Below are 16,727 nucleotides of genomic sequence, written 5' to 3'. Positions count from 1 at the left end.
AGAAGAGCCCAGTCATGTTTGGTTCGTAACAGGAAGAAACAACTTTAATACATGAATCTTCGTCCACCCAATATCACCAAAAACTGTAATAGCAATAATACTTCTCATGAATTGGGCATATATTTACCCTATTTTAATATTTTCTGGAATGCCCATACACAGTACAATAATTGGATGCGTTTTGGACTAGATTGTATCGCATGCGATTTGTGTGCGATTTGCATGCAATGCGATCGGAATCTAGTTCAAAAAGTATGTGCAGCACATTCTTTTTGAGCTGTGCGATGGGATGCATCGCACCCACAAAACGCACCCTGTATGGGCACCTTTATAAAGAGAATATATATATTTTTATTTAAACAATAGCAAATTTGGATGTATCCTCCACTGGCACTCTATAGATATAATAATACACCCCTTATATGTAGAGTGGGGTCCTCTTCACCGATATTTACGATTTGTGAACACCTGAGTAGGAATGTAAATAAATACCGCAAATCCCTCTTTCCGCCTTAGGAATAATCGCATAATACAACCACACAGAAGGATTCTGGTACTATGGTTCCTTCAGATATGGTAGATAATGCTCCAAGTATTCCGAGAATGGTGGGGAACTGAAATAACCGCAATTCTCAAACTTGCATATAAATGATAGTGAGTCCCGGGAGGTCACAATCAGATAGCGGTAGCAGGAAAAGACGAGTTCACATCCATCCAAATTAACATCAGTCCATAAGAAGAGCTCCAGAAAAACTCCTTATATAACTCCATATCGGAGAAGAGGACCCCACTCTACATATAAGGGGTGTATTATTATATCTATAGAGCGCCAGTGGAGGATACATCCGAATTTGCTATTGTTTATACTATCTGTCTGGTGAATAGGGCTCACCGCATTGGAAGTGTCCACCACAAGGCTGCTATCAGCGCATTTTGATAGAAATTCTCTTATTCCTTTTATATATTTTTAGTTATTTTTATATTTTTTTTTATATACTTATGGACAGTACGGACAGTGTAATGGTTAGCATTACTTCCTCACAGCACTGAGGTCATGGGTTCGATTCCCATCATGTCTCTGACTGTGTGGAGTTTGTATATTCTCCCCATACTTGAGTGGGTTTCCTCCAGGTACTCCGGTTTCCTCCCACAATGCAAAAATATACTGGTAGGCTAATTGGTTCCCAACAAAATAACCCTAGAATGGCTGTGTGCACGTGTACATGTGGTAGAAAATATAAATTGTAAGCTCCACTGGGGCAGGGACTGATGTGAATGCTGAAATATTGTAATAATGTAAAGCGCTGCAGAATATGTGTGTGCTATATAAGAAAATGTTAATAAATAATAAATAAAAATATATTTTTAAATCAAAACTAATGTATAGCTTTTATTTAGAAAACACAAATAATGCACACAGTGCTGTTCAGTGTAGATATCACTTTGTTCTCTAAAATCTCTTGGATTTACAATTACAGTATTTGGGAGTTTCTGTACCCAGCTACTAATAGGTATTGTAACCTTACAGTCATCAATGGATTTCCAATATGAAATGGATCTAGGTCATTTCAGAAAAAAAATATATTTTAAAAACTAACTTTGACCTGTCTAGATCGCTTAGAAATTAAGCAGGGATAGCTCCATGTGAATACCCCATAGCGATGGCGATGTGAGGTCCCGTGCGTCGCCATCGCCGGTTTAGATATAAAGCACATGCAGCCAGGATCTAGTAAGATTGCCTGCATGTGATAAATAGGGCAGCTGAAAGTTATTTAGTACCTGCTCCCCCCCCCCCCCCCCCCCTCTCGGCGACCCTGGTGATAAACACTGGGTTAGTACAGATGGCCCATACACACATCGCTTGTTATGTCATACCAAGAACAAGTCAGGTTCTTGGGCCAAGTGTCTCTTATCTGCAGTTGAATTCTATAGTTCTATGTCAAAACTGAAATCTAAATTTCTGTAAAGCATTTGTGGGCGTCATGCAGAAGCAGACAGTTTTTTACTACCTACCTGTCTGTCTTTCTGGGGGTGGGGGGTTTCAATACTTCCCTTATTGTCTCCCAGCCCAAAATTAAAGGGGCATACACACCGTGAGATTTTAGCCCCTTTTCTAAGCGATCTGACTAGATTGCACTGGCTTACCCTAGATCGCGGGGCTTTGGATAGGCAAAGCCCCGCTCAGCACGAACGCTCAGCACAAAGCATTGCAGTGTGCTGAGCGAGTGTCCCGCTTTTTGCTGAGCGTTCGAAAAGCCAGGTCGCCCCGTGTGTACCGGGCTTAAGGTTCATAAACACTGTGCAATTTGAGCTTCTGATTTTGACTATATAGGAAAAAAGTAAGCACAAATCAAAAAATGTTTGTGTGTGTATACAGCCTGCGATGCCCATGCATGGTGCAATGGGATAGACATCACAAGAAAAAATTGACTGTGCAGGCAAGCCAATTTTGACGATATTGTGTACAATTTAGTGTTCTTTATAAATCACACCGTGTGTTTGCACCATTCTACTTGTGTTACAGTATTTGTGTAAATTCAGTTTGAAGCCATGCCTATTGTTTCAAATGTTTGATATTTTATTTTCCTTGTAATATCACAATTAAAATATATACACATGTGTTTGGACATATATAAAAAAAAGCTACAGTATAAAATAAATATATACTGTAAATGTTTTTTGTTTGTGAACAGATGCAGGTACAGTATATTACTTTTACATTCAGACACCCTGTTCAAAAATCAACACATAAATATCAGGCATTACAGTACAGGTATATATATTGGAATAAAAAATTTTTTAATGTGCGTTTTCATTTTTGGCACATTCAATGGTACAGTATCACTGAAAAGGTAAAATGTGTAGGCACTGGCTGCAGTTCGGTCCCTTGCTTCTCCAGCAGCACTGCCTTTGCCTTTGTATATTTTAAGCAGATATATTAGACCGAGCAATGGTTCCCATACTGTGTGTCGTGGCACCCTGGGGTGCCTTGGGACACCTGCAGGGGTGCCTTGGGTTGGTGGTCCAGGATCACTGCCAATGTAAAAGGCAAAACCAATGCTTGTGGCTTCCAATCACAAAACATTTTGACAAACAGAAGTAACCTTAAGAATTGCATATTAATACAATTTACTTAATTTATCATTTTTTTTCCTAAATTTCTCAATAAGAAACTTTTGGCCTAGGGCACCATGAAAAAAATCTGATACTCTACGGCGCCATGATTAAAAAAAAAAGTTTGGGAACCACTGAGACAGAGTTTAATGGATCAAAAGTAAACTGTAAAGGTGTACGTGCACAGGAATTTGGAACCTTGATAGGGATTTCTGATCATAAGATGTAAATTGGATTTATATGATGATTGTACAAGTGTGTACCTAGTTTATGATATCTGGGTCAGTAAACTTTTCAGCATGTAACTATACACAGCAAGATAAAAAAAAGTAAGTAGAGCGCAATGTGCATTGTTATCTGGATTAAATACTAAAACATTACAGCAAAACCTGCAGTAACCACCTCTCTCCTCTTTCCCAGCAGATCTGCTGTGTAACGTAAAACACACACAACAGAATACTGTAGATATATAAGATGTACATGTAGACATGCACACATCAGACTTGAATTCATCTCTGTGATTTCAGACTCTGAGTCTGTGTGATATGAGGTGCAATAGGATGATGTTTGCCAGCCAATCTGCTAAAGAGTTAATGTACTCTGTAGCTTCAATATAACCCATCAGTATGCCTAGATTCTGTGCATGCAAACAGAGGTCTAATGCTTGTAGATGGGAGTAAATGGTGCATGAACAGCTGAGAAACTGCATATGCAATTTTATCATTATGACAAGCAACATCTGATTTTCTGTCATTTCTGAGCAAAGTGATCCAAAACTGCCTTCAAACAGCGGCAACTTCATCACAAATATTTGACATATAAGGGTACACCTGATCAGAAAACACATTAAACTGCACATTATGTAGATGTGGCGTGCCACATTATACAGTAGCTATGTAATAAGCAGATTTTTTTAAAACCCTAAAACAGATTTATGTAGTTAGAAACTCTGTACATTAGCTGAGCCACTGATGATGCACAGGGAGAATCCTTCCAACATACATCAGTCTTGAAATACAAGTTTCCCAAACTTTAATGCTCTGAGATGTAAATTTGCACTAGTGCCAATGAATCAACAGCTGCTTCATGATCCCCTAGCCAGGATAGTGATAGTAAAAAGTTGGAATAAATCAGGTGACAGTAACAACAGCAGTATAATAATGGAATAATGGAGCAATAAATGTGGTGTTGATTCTGGGATTTTGCCATTATTCCTGCAACACCCCAGACTCTGGGGATCTGTCCCAAAGAGCTACCAGGCATTAAGGCACACAGTCATTATAACAGTTGTAATAAACATTTGTCTTTCATTTATTGCCAGAACAGTTAAAACTCATCTGTACAAATGCCCATGGTGGAAGAAGGAAAGGTTAATGTCTGATCTGCCAATACAGTCTGCAGTAACAAATCATTACAGAAATATCTGTTCACTGTGCAGAGAAATGGTTACTTTCCCCAGTCTCGGTGCCCCCTCCTCAGTACAGTTGGTCTCATCTCCTCTCTCTCCCTTCTGCTCCTTTCACTAAACTTCTCCTCAATGAGCTGATGAAAGCTTTCACACAGCCCGACCCTCCGCTGTCAATCAAGCCTCCCCCTGCATCCCGATTGGCCAAGAGCGACACCAAGGGGCGTGTAGTGCCGGCTAGCTATTTAAAAGCACATGGCCGCTAAGAGATAGGCAGAGGATGTGAATGATCGCGCACAGAGCTATCATAGGATTAGTTGGGCTGCAGAAAAGAAAACCTTTTTTATTTGGATTTGTCCTGCTCATTTCAGCTTTAAGCAGATGCCACTGGATCTTATTAACCTTGTGCATTAAGATGCACTTTCTCCTGTAATAGGTAAGTCATTAAAGTAATATATGCAGTACTAAATATTAATAGAAATCTATTATTACATGTAATGATTCTGCTGCTGTTGGCATGTATGAATAAAGTATATTCAGTAAGATTGTTTATGATCTGTACACTGGCAGCTAAGGCTAGGCTGTGGTGCCTGGATAATTGTGATCTCTGTGTACAGCTATAAATACAGGGACACCCATGCAACAGTTGGGCAGAGGGCTTGGTCTGGGCGCAGCATCTGTTAGTGCTCAGGAGGCTGCAGCAGCTGCTGGGACTTGCCGGCAGGAACACAGTAGTTGGAATTTCATAAAAGCAAAGAATATGACGGCTATCTGTTCTCTTCTCGCCTGCAAATATTTGGCCAGTTGATCATCGCTCCACTCTCCAAAATGAGCATAGTTTAGACGTGATGAGAAGCCACTGAGGCTTTAAGGAAATAATAAGGGGACTGTAATTGCATCATGTGTAGTGTCTGACAGCTGAGACAGTGCCTGGGCTGCAGAGCTTGCGCTCCTGGGCAGATCCTGGGGTAATGTCTGTGGGGTGATGAAACTTGTCCTGCTCATTTCAGCAACACGTTCCCATACACACCACAGAACGGTGCTGAATGAGATGCATCCTTTTATTCTAAGGTTATTAATTCATGTAGGGTGCACTCCTAAGCGATCTGATCTTCTCGCCTGTTCTAGACATGGTTATGTATGACAGATGCCCTATTACACTTTATTCAATTGTATTTTAAGCAAATAGTCATAAGGGGGTTATAGGAAATGACCATGACCGTGTCCCCCTTCTTCTATAAGGGTATGTATTCCTTATTCTTTAGGTGCTGGGCAGTAATTGTGGACACACAAGTTACATTGTTGTTCGTAAGGGACTTTTGCAATTTTCACTGGCCAGAGTGTGCCCTCCACCTTCATATCAGCCTGGTAAGGTGATCCTACAGTGCCAGATGATGTGTATAAGTGGCAGCACTTGCACACATACTGTACTGTATTGTAGCCTGGGCTGCTTGTCATCACCAGAACGTAGATACAGTTATAAACCTGCCTCAGCTGAGACTGCAGCAGCTGCCCTAATACCCGGGTGGCAGGTGCCTCTCTGCCCCAGCGCTGGAAAGGATGAATGGGCTAAGCACGGCTGCTTCCTGCCTGCCTGCTGTGGTTGTACACTGATTTGGCTGCATTAATGGATCAGTGCAGTGAAGCTGTTTCCCAGTGCCGACTACTGCAGCAGGTAGGCTGGAGACAGGGTGTACAGTAGCATCTAACCCCAGCGTAGCAACATGTAGCACAGTTACGTCATTAAGGGAATTGTCTCCTCTCCTGGGACTTGGTAGCTGCAGCAGCAGTTCTCTGGGATGCTGGATGGGGAGAGAGCAGCAGCGCAGTGGACAGTAGTACATGTCTGTAGGCAGTAGTGCTAGCAGGTTACAGGGCAGACTGGTTTCTCCCCTGCCGGAGGGTCAGCCAGGCAGATGCAGTACTGCTACCTCCCATGTCCGGCTTTCTGTAATAATACAAATATCCTCATTTCACAGTAGTTCTCAGCAAGGTATCTACTGTATCTATCCTATCTATCTATCTATCTATCTATCTATCTATCTATCTATCTATCTATCTATCTATCTACTTTAATTTGAAGGTTCAGCTCCTGGCTATTGACCCATGTAAGATGCCTATAGGGCTGCTGTGATGTTAAACCAGAAATTCTTGTTTCAACAAATGCAAATGATCAGTGTCAGAGTACCATACTGTTTTAAGTACCCATAATAAACAATACAACATGAGCCCTGGAGAAAAGTAGTGGTTGTTAATAGAGAGGGTAGTGGCTGTTAGTAGAGAGAGTAGTGGCTGTTAGTAAAGAGAGTGGTGACTGTTAGTAGAGAGTAGTGGTGACTGTTAGTAGAGAGTAGTGGTGACTGTTAGTAGAGAGTAGTGGTGACTGTTAGTAGAGAGTAGTGGTTGTTAATAGAGAGAGTAGTGGCTGTTAGTAGAGAGAGTAGTGGTTGTTAGTAGAGAGAGTAGTGGCTGTTAGTAGAGAGAGTAGTGGTGACTGTTAGTAGAGAGTAGTGGCTGTTAGTAGAGAGAGTAGTGGCTATTAGTAGAGAGAGTAGTGGCTGTTAGTAGAGAGAGTAGTGGCTGTTAGTAGAGAGAGTAGTGGCTATTAGTAGAGAGAGTAGTGGCTGTGTAATGTCGAGTTCTCAGAGTGCAGTTGTGGGCACAAAAGTGAACATGCAGTAGTGGGTTATTGGCCAGCATAGTATAGTATAGTTCTGGGTTACAGGTTGGGTTTTATCTTTTATCTTTCCTTTACAAAACTGTGGGTATAGAAGAGCCATACAGTATTAGCAGAGACTGTAAGGACCACTTTCCTAAAACTATATGAATACAGGATATTATATGATGTCTTAAAAGGAGAACAGGGAACAAATGGCTTACAAACAGCCTGAATAAATTAAGGTGTAAATGAGTTGCACTGAGGTGTTCTCTTTGTCAGATATAATGCCCGGAACACAGTGTCTAAAATGCACCTGACTTTGTAAGGCATTTTCCCCCTATTCTGTAGCAAGATATACTATTTATCCGTATATAGAGCCCAGGATCTAGTCACTGCAGTGTGTCTATCTATCTATCTATCTATCTATCTATCTACCTATCTATCTACTGTGTGTATATGTGTGTGTGTGTGTGTGTGTGTGTGTGTATATATATATATATATATATATATATATATATATATATATATCTAATATATATATATATATACATATAATATATATATATATAATCTTTCTGTAACAAAATATGATCTTAATAATCAGCATTAAAAATTCAACAGCCACCCACCCACCAATGTTTGTATAGCTGCTAATTTGAATTGTAAATATAACTGGGACATATTATTAATTACTCACCTATGGAAAACATGACAGGCCCACTATGGGCTGTGAGCTAAATTTATAGCAGGAGATGTTATTAATAGTAGGATTGGTAAATTGTGGAATTCAAGCACATGCTTATTATTTTAGGAAGTCAGCAGTTTAGTCTCTCTTACTGCAGTCTTCATTCATTCTGTAGTTCAATTATAGGCACAAGAGGAGGGGAAACACATTAAATGACTTTCCGACATGCTGGGTTTGCAAGAGGGCAGTGCTATAGAGCTGGAGAGAGTGTCGTTTTACAGATGTTGGGGAGCATATTATAAAAGTAAATGAGTTATTGTAAAGTGGGATATTGGGGAGAAGTTTGCAGCAAAGGAGACTCTGCTATAGAGTTAAATGGAAGAAAAAGAACATACTATTTCACGCTAATTACTATTACACATAAAAGTTAGTTACACCAGCACGGTATCCCACCGGGGGTGGTAGAAGCTGTCTTATTCATTGGGTGATGCATTTTTGTGTTGTACAGTAGTTCTTGCATTATTTCTCTTTCCAAATCCGCTTAAACCCAATTTACCCAGACAATTACGGGTACATTTACTGAAGCTCTTTTCATTTTTACCTTTAGTAAATTTACTCCTTCGTGTTTAGTTGGAACTGGGCAGAATTTATTTATTAACAGTTTCTTATATAGCGCACACATATCCTGCAGCGCTTTACAGAGAATATTGAAACATTCACATTAGTCTCTGCCCCAGTGGAGCTTACAATCTATATTCCCTACCACATGCACACACAGACATTCTAGGGTTAATTTGTTGGGAGCCAAATAACCTACAAGTATATTTTTGGATTGTGGGAAGAAACCGGAGCACCCGGAGGAAACCCACGCAAGTACGGGGAGAATATACAAACTCTGCACAGTTAGAGCCATGATGGGAATCGAACCCATGACCTCGGTGCTGTAAGGCAGTAATGCTAACCATTACACTGTCCGTACTGAATTCTAGGGATGTTAACTGAAAATGGCACTCAATTCGCATACAAGAATCAGGGATTATTAGTTCATAGTAACCTATTTAGGTGTGATATGTTCGTATAATTAGTTTAGCAAAAAGAGTAGATTTACTAAAGTTTTTAAAAATGAATAGTGTTACCCATAGCAACCTCTCATATTCTTCATTGCTGATGCTAAAGGAATAAAACACAGGTGCAATACATGTAACATGTGCTGCATGACCTATTTACATATTTGGGAAACACATGTAAAGTTTAAACCTTAACAATCAGTTTTCTTTTCCTTACACATACAAATTGTTTATTTCAGTTTACAGAAGTACTGTACATGGGTGCTTCAGCTACTGCACACCCCACTCTCAGTGCATGTGCTACTTCTATAGGACTGTTACGTAGTAATTGCTTATTACAGCCTCAGGGAGGTTTCGTCAAATATTAATGGTTTTATGTGGTGGTGGTGGTGGTTAGCTGAAGGCATCAATAATTATATTGCCTCCGGCAACTGGGGCAAACTTACGCCACTGCTTTACACTAAATATACATTCTGGAATTCTCAACATTTACTAAAAAGCATAATGTTTCTAGTTATCTGTGTTCTTTTCCTGAGGTGTGCTGAAAAACCCATAACAAAGTTATGCTACTACTGTATAGTGCTCTGTGTAGTGGCTGAAACAGCCAGAGGAACCCAAAATCACACTGTTATCCCTTTCATTTACACTAACTAGGCAGCCATAATAACTTATACGGAATGTGAAGCACTTGGGTTAGAAAAGGACTTTAGAGCACTTAATATGGCAATTATCCTTTTGCTGTTCATGTTGTTTGAGAACTTATCTAGTAGATGGTGGTGGGAGGGAACATCAAATAGTGTATACTGTTATTTTTTAGGTCTCTTCAATATATTTCAGCACTTAGCAGGTTGCACAGAAACTTTGAAGATAAACATGTACAGTATTATACCACCTGCAAGTCCGTATATTGTACTGTACAGTGTACAACATGACATAGCTATTGGACATAATACACAGAGGGCTGGACTAATCTCGGGAACTGGGCAGACCACGATCCTATATCAAAAAAACAAAACATCTGATTTTTAGGAAGAATTTTCATTGCAGTCTATCAATGCACATTCACAGACTCCTTAACATAGTTAGCTGTTTCCTATAGGAGAGTAGCTGGAACCTGACTTTTACATTATTTTGGCTTCTCTAAGATAATATAATAAATCCAATAAAGAATATCTTAGAAAGGATAAGGCAGAAATAAAACAAGTACTGTGAATTTTATCCGATACAGAAAACAATATTGGTGATACTGTCCTGTTATAGTGCCAGTACCCAGAAAGGACATGGGAATTGGGTCATTGTCAAGTAGAAATATTTCCAGAGACAAAAATCCCAAATCTGGGACTGTTCTTGAGAAGTTAAGGCAATTACGGAGACTAAGTTCCTGACTTCCAGAGAATTGGAATTCAAAGATCTACGCAATAGAAGATCATTTTTCCCCGTTGTATTTGTGTGGGAGAATGTACATGGTGAATATAATGGGACAGAGGTTACGTGAGAAACATTGCCATTCTTGGGGTCATCTTCTGAGTAATGACTCCCATAGGAACCGCTGTACAGTTAGTATATCACCAAGGATGCCTGGTGTGCTACAAAATTGGATTTTGCAGTCACCTATACTTTAATCCAAGTACTAAGGAAGCATTGTTCACCCTTTCTCTGAAAGAGTTTTCCGCGACAATATCATTTGTTGCATTCCAATTTATCTCCGATAACTATGAAATAATATTATGTATTGTCATATGACTTTAACATGACAGAGCAGATGTAAAATAATATTATTTAGTTGTTCTGCCGCTGTTGTGGCACGACAGCGAAATTATATAGGGTGCCTAACGAATCAGGATTAGGGGCCTTATTTTGGTTCATTCTTTCTGACAAATCCTTCTTAGATGGACAAAACCATGTGCACTGCAGGGGGGGGGGCGGGGCAGATGTAACATGTGCAGAGAGAATTAGATTTGGGTGAGTAATTTTGTTTCTGTGCAGTGCACATGGTTTTGCCCATCTAAGAAGGATTTTGTCAGAAAGAATGAACCAAAATAAGGCCCTAAGTGATGTCAGAATACATTCAGACTTTCTTAACCCTTTGAGTGCCAACATCTCTGAGAGATGTGCAAAATATACGCTAAAAATGTCAGCGTGGCTCACATTTGTTATATAGATTCAAATATAATCTTTTTTTTTTTTTTTTACACATTTTGTATTTCCTATATAAAAACATTACAGGTCATCTATTTTGACAAATTCACTTGGCACTCAAAGGGTTAATATTCCACTTCTGCTGGTGGGCTGCAACGCTAGTGTGTGATAGTCTTCGATTCCCAACACTTACTACTTGTATACTTTGCTAAAATATTGAAGCATGTATGTTGCACTTAACCAGACCACTTGCTTTCTTAAGAAAAATCATGATCACAAAATATAACTTGGGTTTTGTTTTAAAGAAAGGAATGTTTATAATTATTGCTCATAAACTATGGTGCCCAGATTGTTCTGTAATAAATTAGGCAATATGTACGTCTTTGACATTTTAAAATACATTCCATAGATTAATAATTAATTACATTAAAATACATCATTTTGTAAGTCTACGTACAATATAATGCTTTATATGAAGGCTGGAATTTCTAAGTTAAATATATAGCATATAAATTTTTTTAGACATAACATAAACATTCATTTTAGTGTAATGTGTGCTGTAAAGAGTCACGGGATTCCGGTAATCTGTAGTTAATAATTCAGTGTGGATCTGTATTCTTAAAGGTAAATTTAAGAGGAGATTGTATTAATGGACTTGTTTGCACTTGATCTTAACAGGAAGGAACATCAAGATAGAAGGCTTACATTACCACTTCCCTATGTTTTGACATGAAATCTTTATTTTTCTTACAGGAAATGACATCAACATGACAATGAGAGTCTGCTGACATCCCCTCAAATGCCAGAAGTCCTTCCTTGGTAGCACCAAGGTCCATAGAGACAAAAATCTCTTCATTATTTTTTTCCCTGTGAGTGTTCCCTGTGAGCCTTCAAAACTGTTTCTCCAAAGAGTTTTGCAGAAACTAAGACTGTTTTCTAAAGCAGAAGCACCGCAGTCCTCAACTGAAGTGATGGGCAGCGTGCGAACCAACCGTTACAGCGTTGTGTCTTCAGAAGAGGACGGAATGAAGCTGGCTACCATGGCAGTTGCCAATGGGTATGGAAATGGTAAAAGCAAAATCCATACCCGTCAACAGTGCCGGAGCCGATTTGTTAAGAAGGATGGGCACTGCAACGTTCAGTTCATTAATGTGAGTGAAAAGGGGCAGCGCTACTTATCTGATATCTTTACCACTTGTGTGGACATCCGTTGGCGATGGATGCTGGTCATCTTCTGCCTTGCTTTCATCCTCTCTTGGCTTTTTTTCGGCTGTGTCTTCTGGCTAATTGCTCTTCTCCACAATGATTTAGGTGCTCCAGAGAATCACAAATCTTGTGTCACAGAAGTCAGGAGTTTCACAGCAGCCTTCCTGTTCTCCATTGAAACGCAGACAACAATTGGCTATGGTTTTCGATGTGTCACAGATGAGTGTCCCGTGGCAGTGTTCATGGTGGTTTTCCAATCTATCGTAGGATGCATAATTGACGCCTTTATCATCGGTGCTGTTATGGCTAAAATGGCCAAGCCAAAAAAGAGAAATGAGACTCTAGTCTTCAGCGACACTGCAGTTATAGCCATGAGAGATGGAAAATTGTGCTTGATGTGGAGAGTGGGAAATCTACGGAAGAGTCACCTTGTAGAAGCTCATGTACGAGCTCAGCTCCTAAAGTCTCGCATCACATCAGAAGGAGAATATATCCCACTAGATCAAATAGACATTAATGTTGGCTTTGACAGTGGTATTGACAGAATATTCTTAGTCTCACCCATCACTATTGTCCATGAAATTGATGAAGAAAGTCCTTTGTATGATCTGAGTAAACAGGACTTGGACAATTCTGACTTTGAAATCGTGGTGATACTGGAAGGCATGGTGGAAGCCACAGCAATGACAACTCAATGTCGGAGTTCCTACCTTGCTAATGAAATATACTGGGGTCATCGATATGAGCCTGTTCTTTTTGAAGAAAAGCACTACTATAAAGTAGACTATTCCAGGTTTCACAAAACATATGAAGTGCCCAACACACCACTTTGTAGTGCCAGGGACTTTGCAGAAAAGAAGTATATACTTTCAAATCCAAATACTTTTTGCTATGAGAATGAAGTATCACTCACAAGCAAAGAGGAGGAAGGCAGTGACAATGGGTTACCAGATAGCATGAGCACGGACATGCATCCTGATATGGACCATCACAACCAGGTTTCCCTGGACCCTAGACCGCTAAGGCGAGAATCAGAAATATGACTGAAAAACTGCTACATTCAGCTGGTAAAATTAGCTGGTCATTGCCCATTGCTGAGCAGGGGCCTACTGCAGTTTTCAGATGTCGGTACTGTTGGACAGTGGGGAAATAGAGCCAGCACTCAAAGCTGACAGGAAAGCAGTTGCAAATATTAAAATGCGTAGGCTGTGGTGGTCTAAACTGGAACCTAGAGACTATTGTTCCACATCACTGGACAAGCCCCCACAATGCACTGTTATTGGTGACAATGGGCTGTGCAGGGATGCTAAAGAAGTACTACAAAATGAACATGAGATATTGTAGATCCATCTCTTGGCCTCTTGTTCACACATAAGTTAAGACCAGTTGTTTCTGGTGATACATGCAACATAAAAAGATAGGCAGCTGGGATATTAAGACAAAGCACTAAATATTTTTAAGTGTAACCAGAAGGCACATAATGTAAAATAAATTATGTATATTTTTATTTTGACAAAACTTGAACTTGCAGACAAGCTTGTTGAGTTTTCAACTTCTCTCTAATATTGGGAACAAGTCCATTTTTAATGGCATAACAATAGGCAAGTATCTGCCTTAAACTTTAAGCTGCTGCTATTTCATACACCCCACCGATTCTGCTATGGTGTTATGTATCGTTTCAGTGTTTTAGCCGTATGGAGCATAATTGGCAAAACAGCTGTACTGTATGCTGTTGGCCAATATATATAGATATGGATATATTTATTATATATATATATATATATATATATATATATATATATATATATATATATATATATATATATATATATATATATATATATATATATATATAGCCAAATCCAATTCTGCAATTAAACTATTTGCATATAGCTAGACATATATGCATAAACACTTTATTCACTCAGGTGGGAGTATTAAAAGAAAAAAAAAATAATGCTTTTAGACAGAGCTGCAATGCAGTCCTCATACAGCAAAATAGAAAAGAATATATTTTTTATAGTAAAAGAAAATAAAAAGATTATAAAAATGTTTAGAAGTACCCCTATCTAATTGTATACCAAAGATAATGCAGACATTGTTTTCATTCAACACTGCTAGGTATGTTTAGCAGTGAGTAACTGAAAATGACTTGGCGAAGTAACTAAGAAGGAATAAGTTGGCGTAGGCCCCTGCTGCTACATAATACCTCTTTATGGGAGGTTAGTCTTTGTGAGTGGAAACTGAGAAAAACTTCGATGTTTCCTTGGGGGAGACCACGAAAAGCAAAAATCTCTCACATCTGCTCTTTCCTGTTAAGTAAGTAAAATGCAAGGTCAAGTGTGCTGGGGACATTCCAAATAGTGGAAGTTGAATCAGCATATTTATTAACCCCTTAATCCTGTACAACAGACCAGGCTGGGGAGTTAGTAATCTGCTGTTTCCCATTCAATTCACTCTTTTTTTAAGTGTACTGTGTACCCTGTTTAAGGATCTTCAGGGGGCACAGAGCACGACCTTTGTTTTGTTGAAAATACCAACTAAATGTCCTTGCTAGTGTCAGGAATGAGATCTAGCTGCTATATATCATGTGGATGTTTGCAAAGTGCAGGGAGTTTATTTTTGGAGAAAGGGGAGAGGCAAAGGGTGGATTGATCTTGCATCAAAAAATACACAAAAAATGTTGGAATAAAGAACCTCATTTGGAACTGATGGAACACATTGGAAAATATGATTATTTGGTGCAGATGACACTGTAAAGGAATCTCTAATAATTGTAAACACGGGAAAGTGAAATCTTTGATTCATTCCTTTAGTTTGGCAGGGAATTCTTTGGTATGAAGACCCATGTGTGAGCCATATTGACATTTTTCTCTGTGTGTCAGTTGAGAAGGGCAGCCGCTATTCCAGACTTCACACAGATTCCACTTGCCATAATCTATCCCGCTTAAATAGAAAGGCACGATCAATATTACACAGGCCTGAGCCAGATATATGACAACATGAACTCTAAATGAGGTAATTTTGGACTGTGGTTAAATGCTTAAAAGTAGCAAATGGCTCCAATTTGTATGTTCATTTACTACTTTAGTCTGCGCTCTCTCTGTTCTCCTATAGCTCCCCAGCTGTTGTTGAACTATGAGTCGCAGAGTATTACAACTGGATAGATAAAATGACCTAACCTAGTCCAAATTCATCCCTTTGAATACGTCTAGCAGAAGATGCAATTAAAAGGGTGTGTGCTCCAAGCTTTAACTGTGTCTGTTAATGTATGCCATTAAAAATAACCTTGTCCTGATCTGTGGTCGTTCGCACTAAAGCTTGTGAAGGTCACTTTGGCATTTGAGGAAGGTTCTGCAAATAGAAGGTAAATGTTTTTAATACTGAATCTAGGGCCATCATTTTAGATCCAGTCATCAGTGAATACTTGCAAGCCATATTGTTGTTCTCCTGTTTTAAGAAACACTAGTTAAGCACTATAGGGTAGATGCATGAAGCAGTGATAAGGGAAGAGAAGTGAGCCAGAGTAGAAGAGGTCCATGGCAGCCACTCAGCACTGAAGTAACATCTATAATTTTCATAATATAAAATTATACAGAGCAGCTGATTGGTAGCCATGAGCCTCTTCTCCTCCCTTATCACTGTTCATACACCTACCCCTATATGTTCTCAAACATAGACTGAAATATAGCCACAGATGACTGTATTTAACAACTATTGAGCTTGAGCAATTGCCGTTAGAATGAAATTACAATTTTATCAGTAATATTTGATGTAAGTAATGCCTAAGATTGTCCCCAATTGATGAGTTGACTTTATATTAATATTTGAAGTACATTTCAAGACAGTATAATGTGGAGACACATCAATGATGCCAGACCATTTTAAGCTATGTACAACAGTAAAGGAACAAAGTCTAAACTCTATCTACCTGCTGCTAAACAAATTGTTCAAAGGGAAGACAAAAGCGAAACCAAAGAGTATTTTTGTGAAATGACACCCACCAAATTGGGTATAATTGTGTAGTACAATGTTTCACCTTACAGTGACTTATAAAAGCATATCTCTTCTCTGTGATGGCCATTTGGCTACTTTCCACCAACCTGATGCTATCAATTGCTTTCCAGCTAGTCAAGAAGACCTGATGTAAGACTTAAAATTAGAAAGTGTTAAAGTACCAAGCACATCTTAACTGCATTTAATTAAAATACTCTAAGCTAAATATAGCTGGTGTCATAAGAGATGCAGTTGCCATAGAAACCAGTTTGCAAACATTGGGCCTACTGTATAATGCTAAATATTAGGTTCCAAACACAAAGACAGAATCCTTCATTTTCATCTGAGTAAAAGATGCTTGAGCCAGCTGGAAAATTGGTATCCATCTCACATAATGTATGTACATTGCAGGATTTTTTTTACCCTTGCAATGATGTGTCTTTATATAACGGTTAT

The 16,727-nt window shown here is 39.0% G+C and overlaps 1 protein-coding gene across 1 annotated transcript; it reads left to right on the top strand.

The window, feature by feature from the left end:
- The first annotated feature begins 4,807 nt into the window (after window positions 1-4,807).
- Window positions 4,808-14,025, top strand: KCNJ2 (potassium inwardly rectifying channel subfamily J member 2). Its single transcript, XM_083148773.1, has 2 exons — window positions 4,808-4,955; window positions 11,823-14,025. The coding sequence occupies exon 2, from the start codon at window positions 12,041-12,043 to the stop codon at window positions 13,316-13,318; it is 1,278 nt and encodes a 425-aa protein (XP_083004899.1). The 5' UTR covers window positions 4,808-4,955; window positions 11,823-12,040; the 3' UTR covers window positions 13,319-14,025.
- The last annotated feature ends 2,702 nt before the right edge of the window (window positions 14,026-16,727 follow it).

Source organism: Crinia signifera, chromosome 6, assembly GCF_055691185.1.
Source record: "Crinia signifera chromosome 6, ASM5569118v1, whole genome shotgun sequence".
Classification (NCBI taxonomy): Eukaryota; Metazoa; Chordata; class Amphibia; order Anura; family Myobatrachidae; genus Crinia; species Crinia signifera.
Note: the sequence above shows the minus strand (reverse complement) of the source record. Positions and strands in the feature narration are given on the sequence as shown.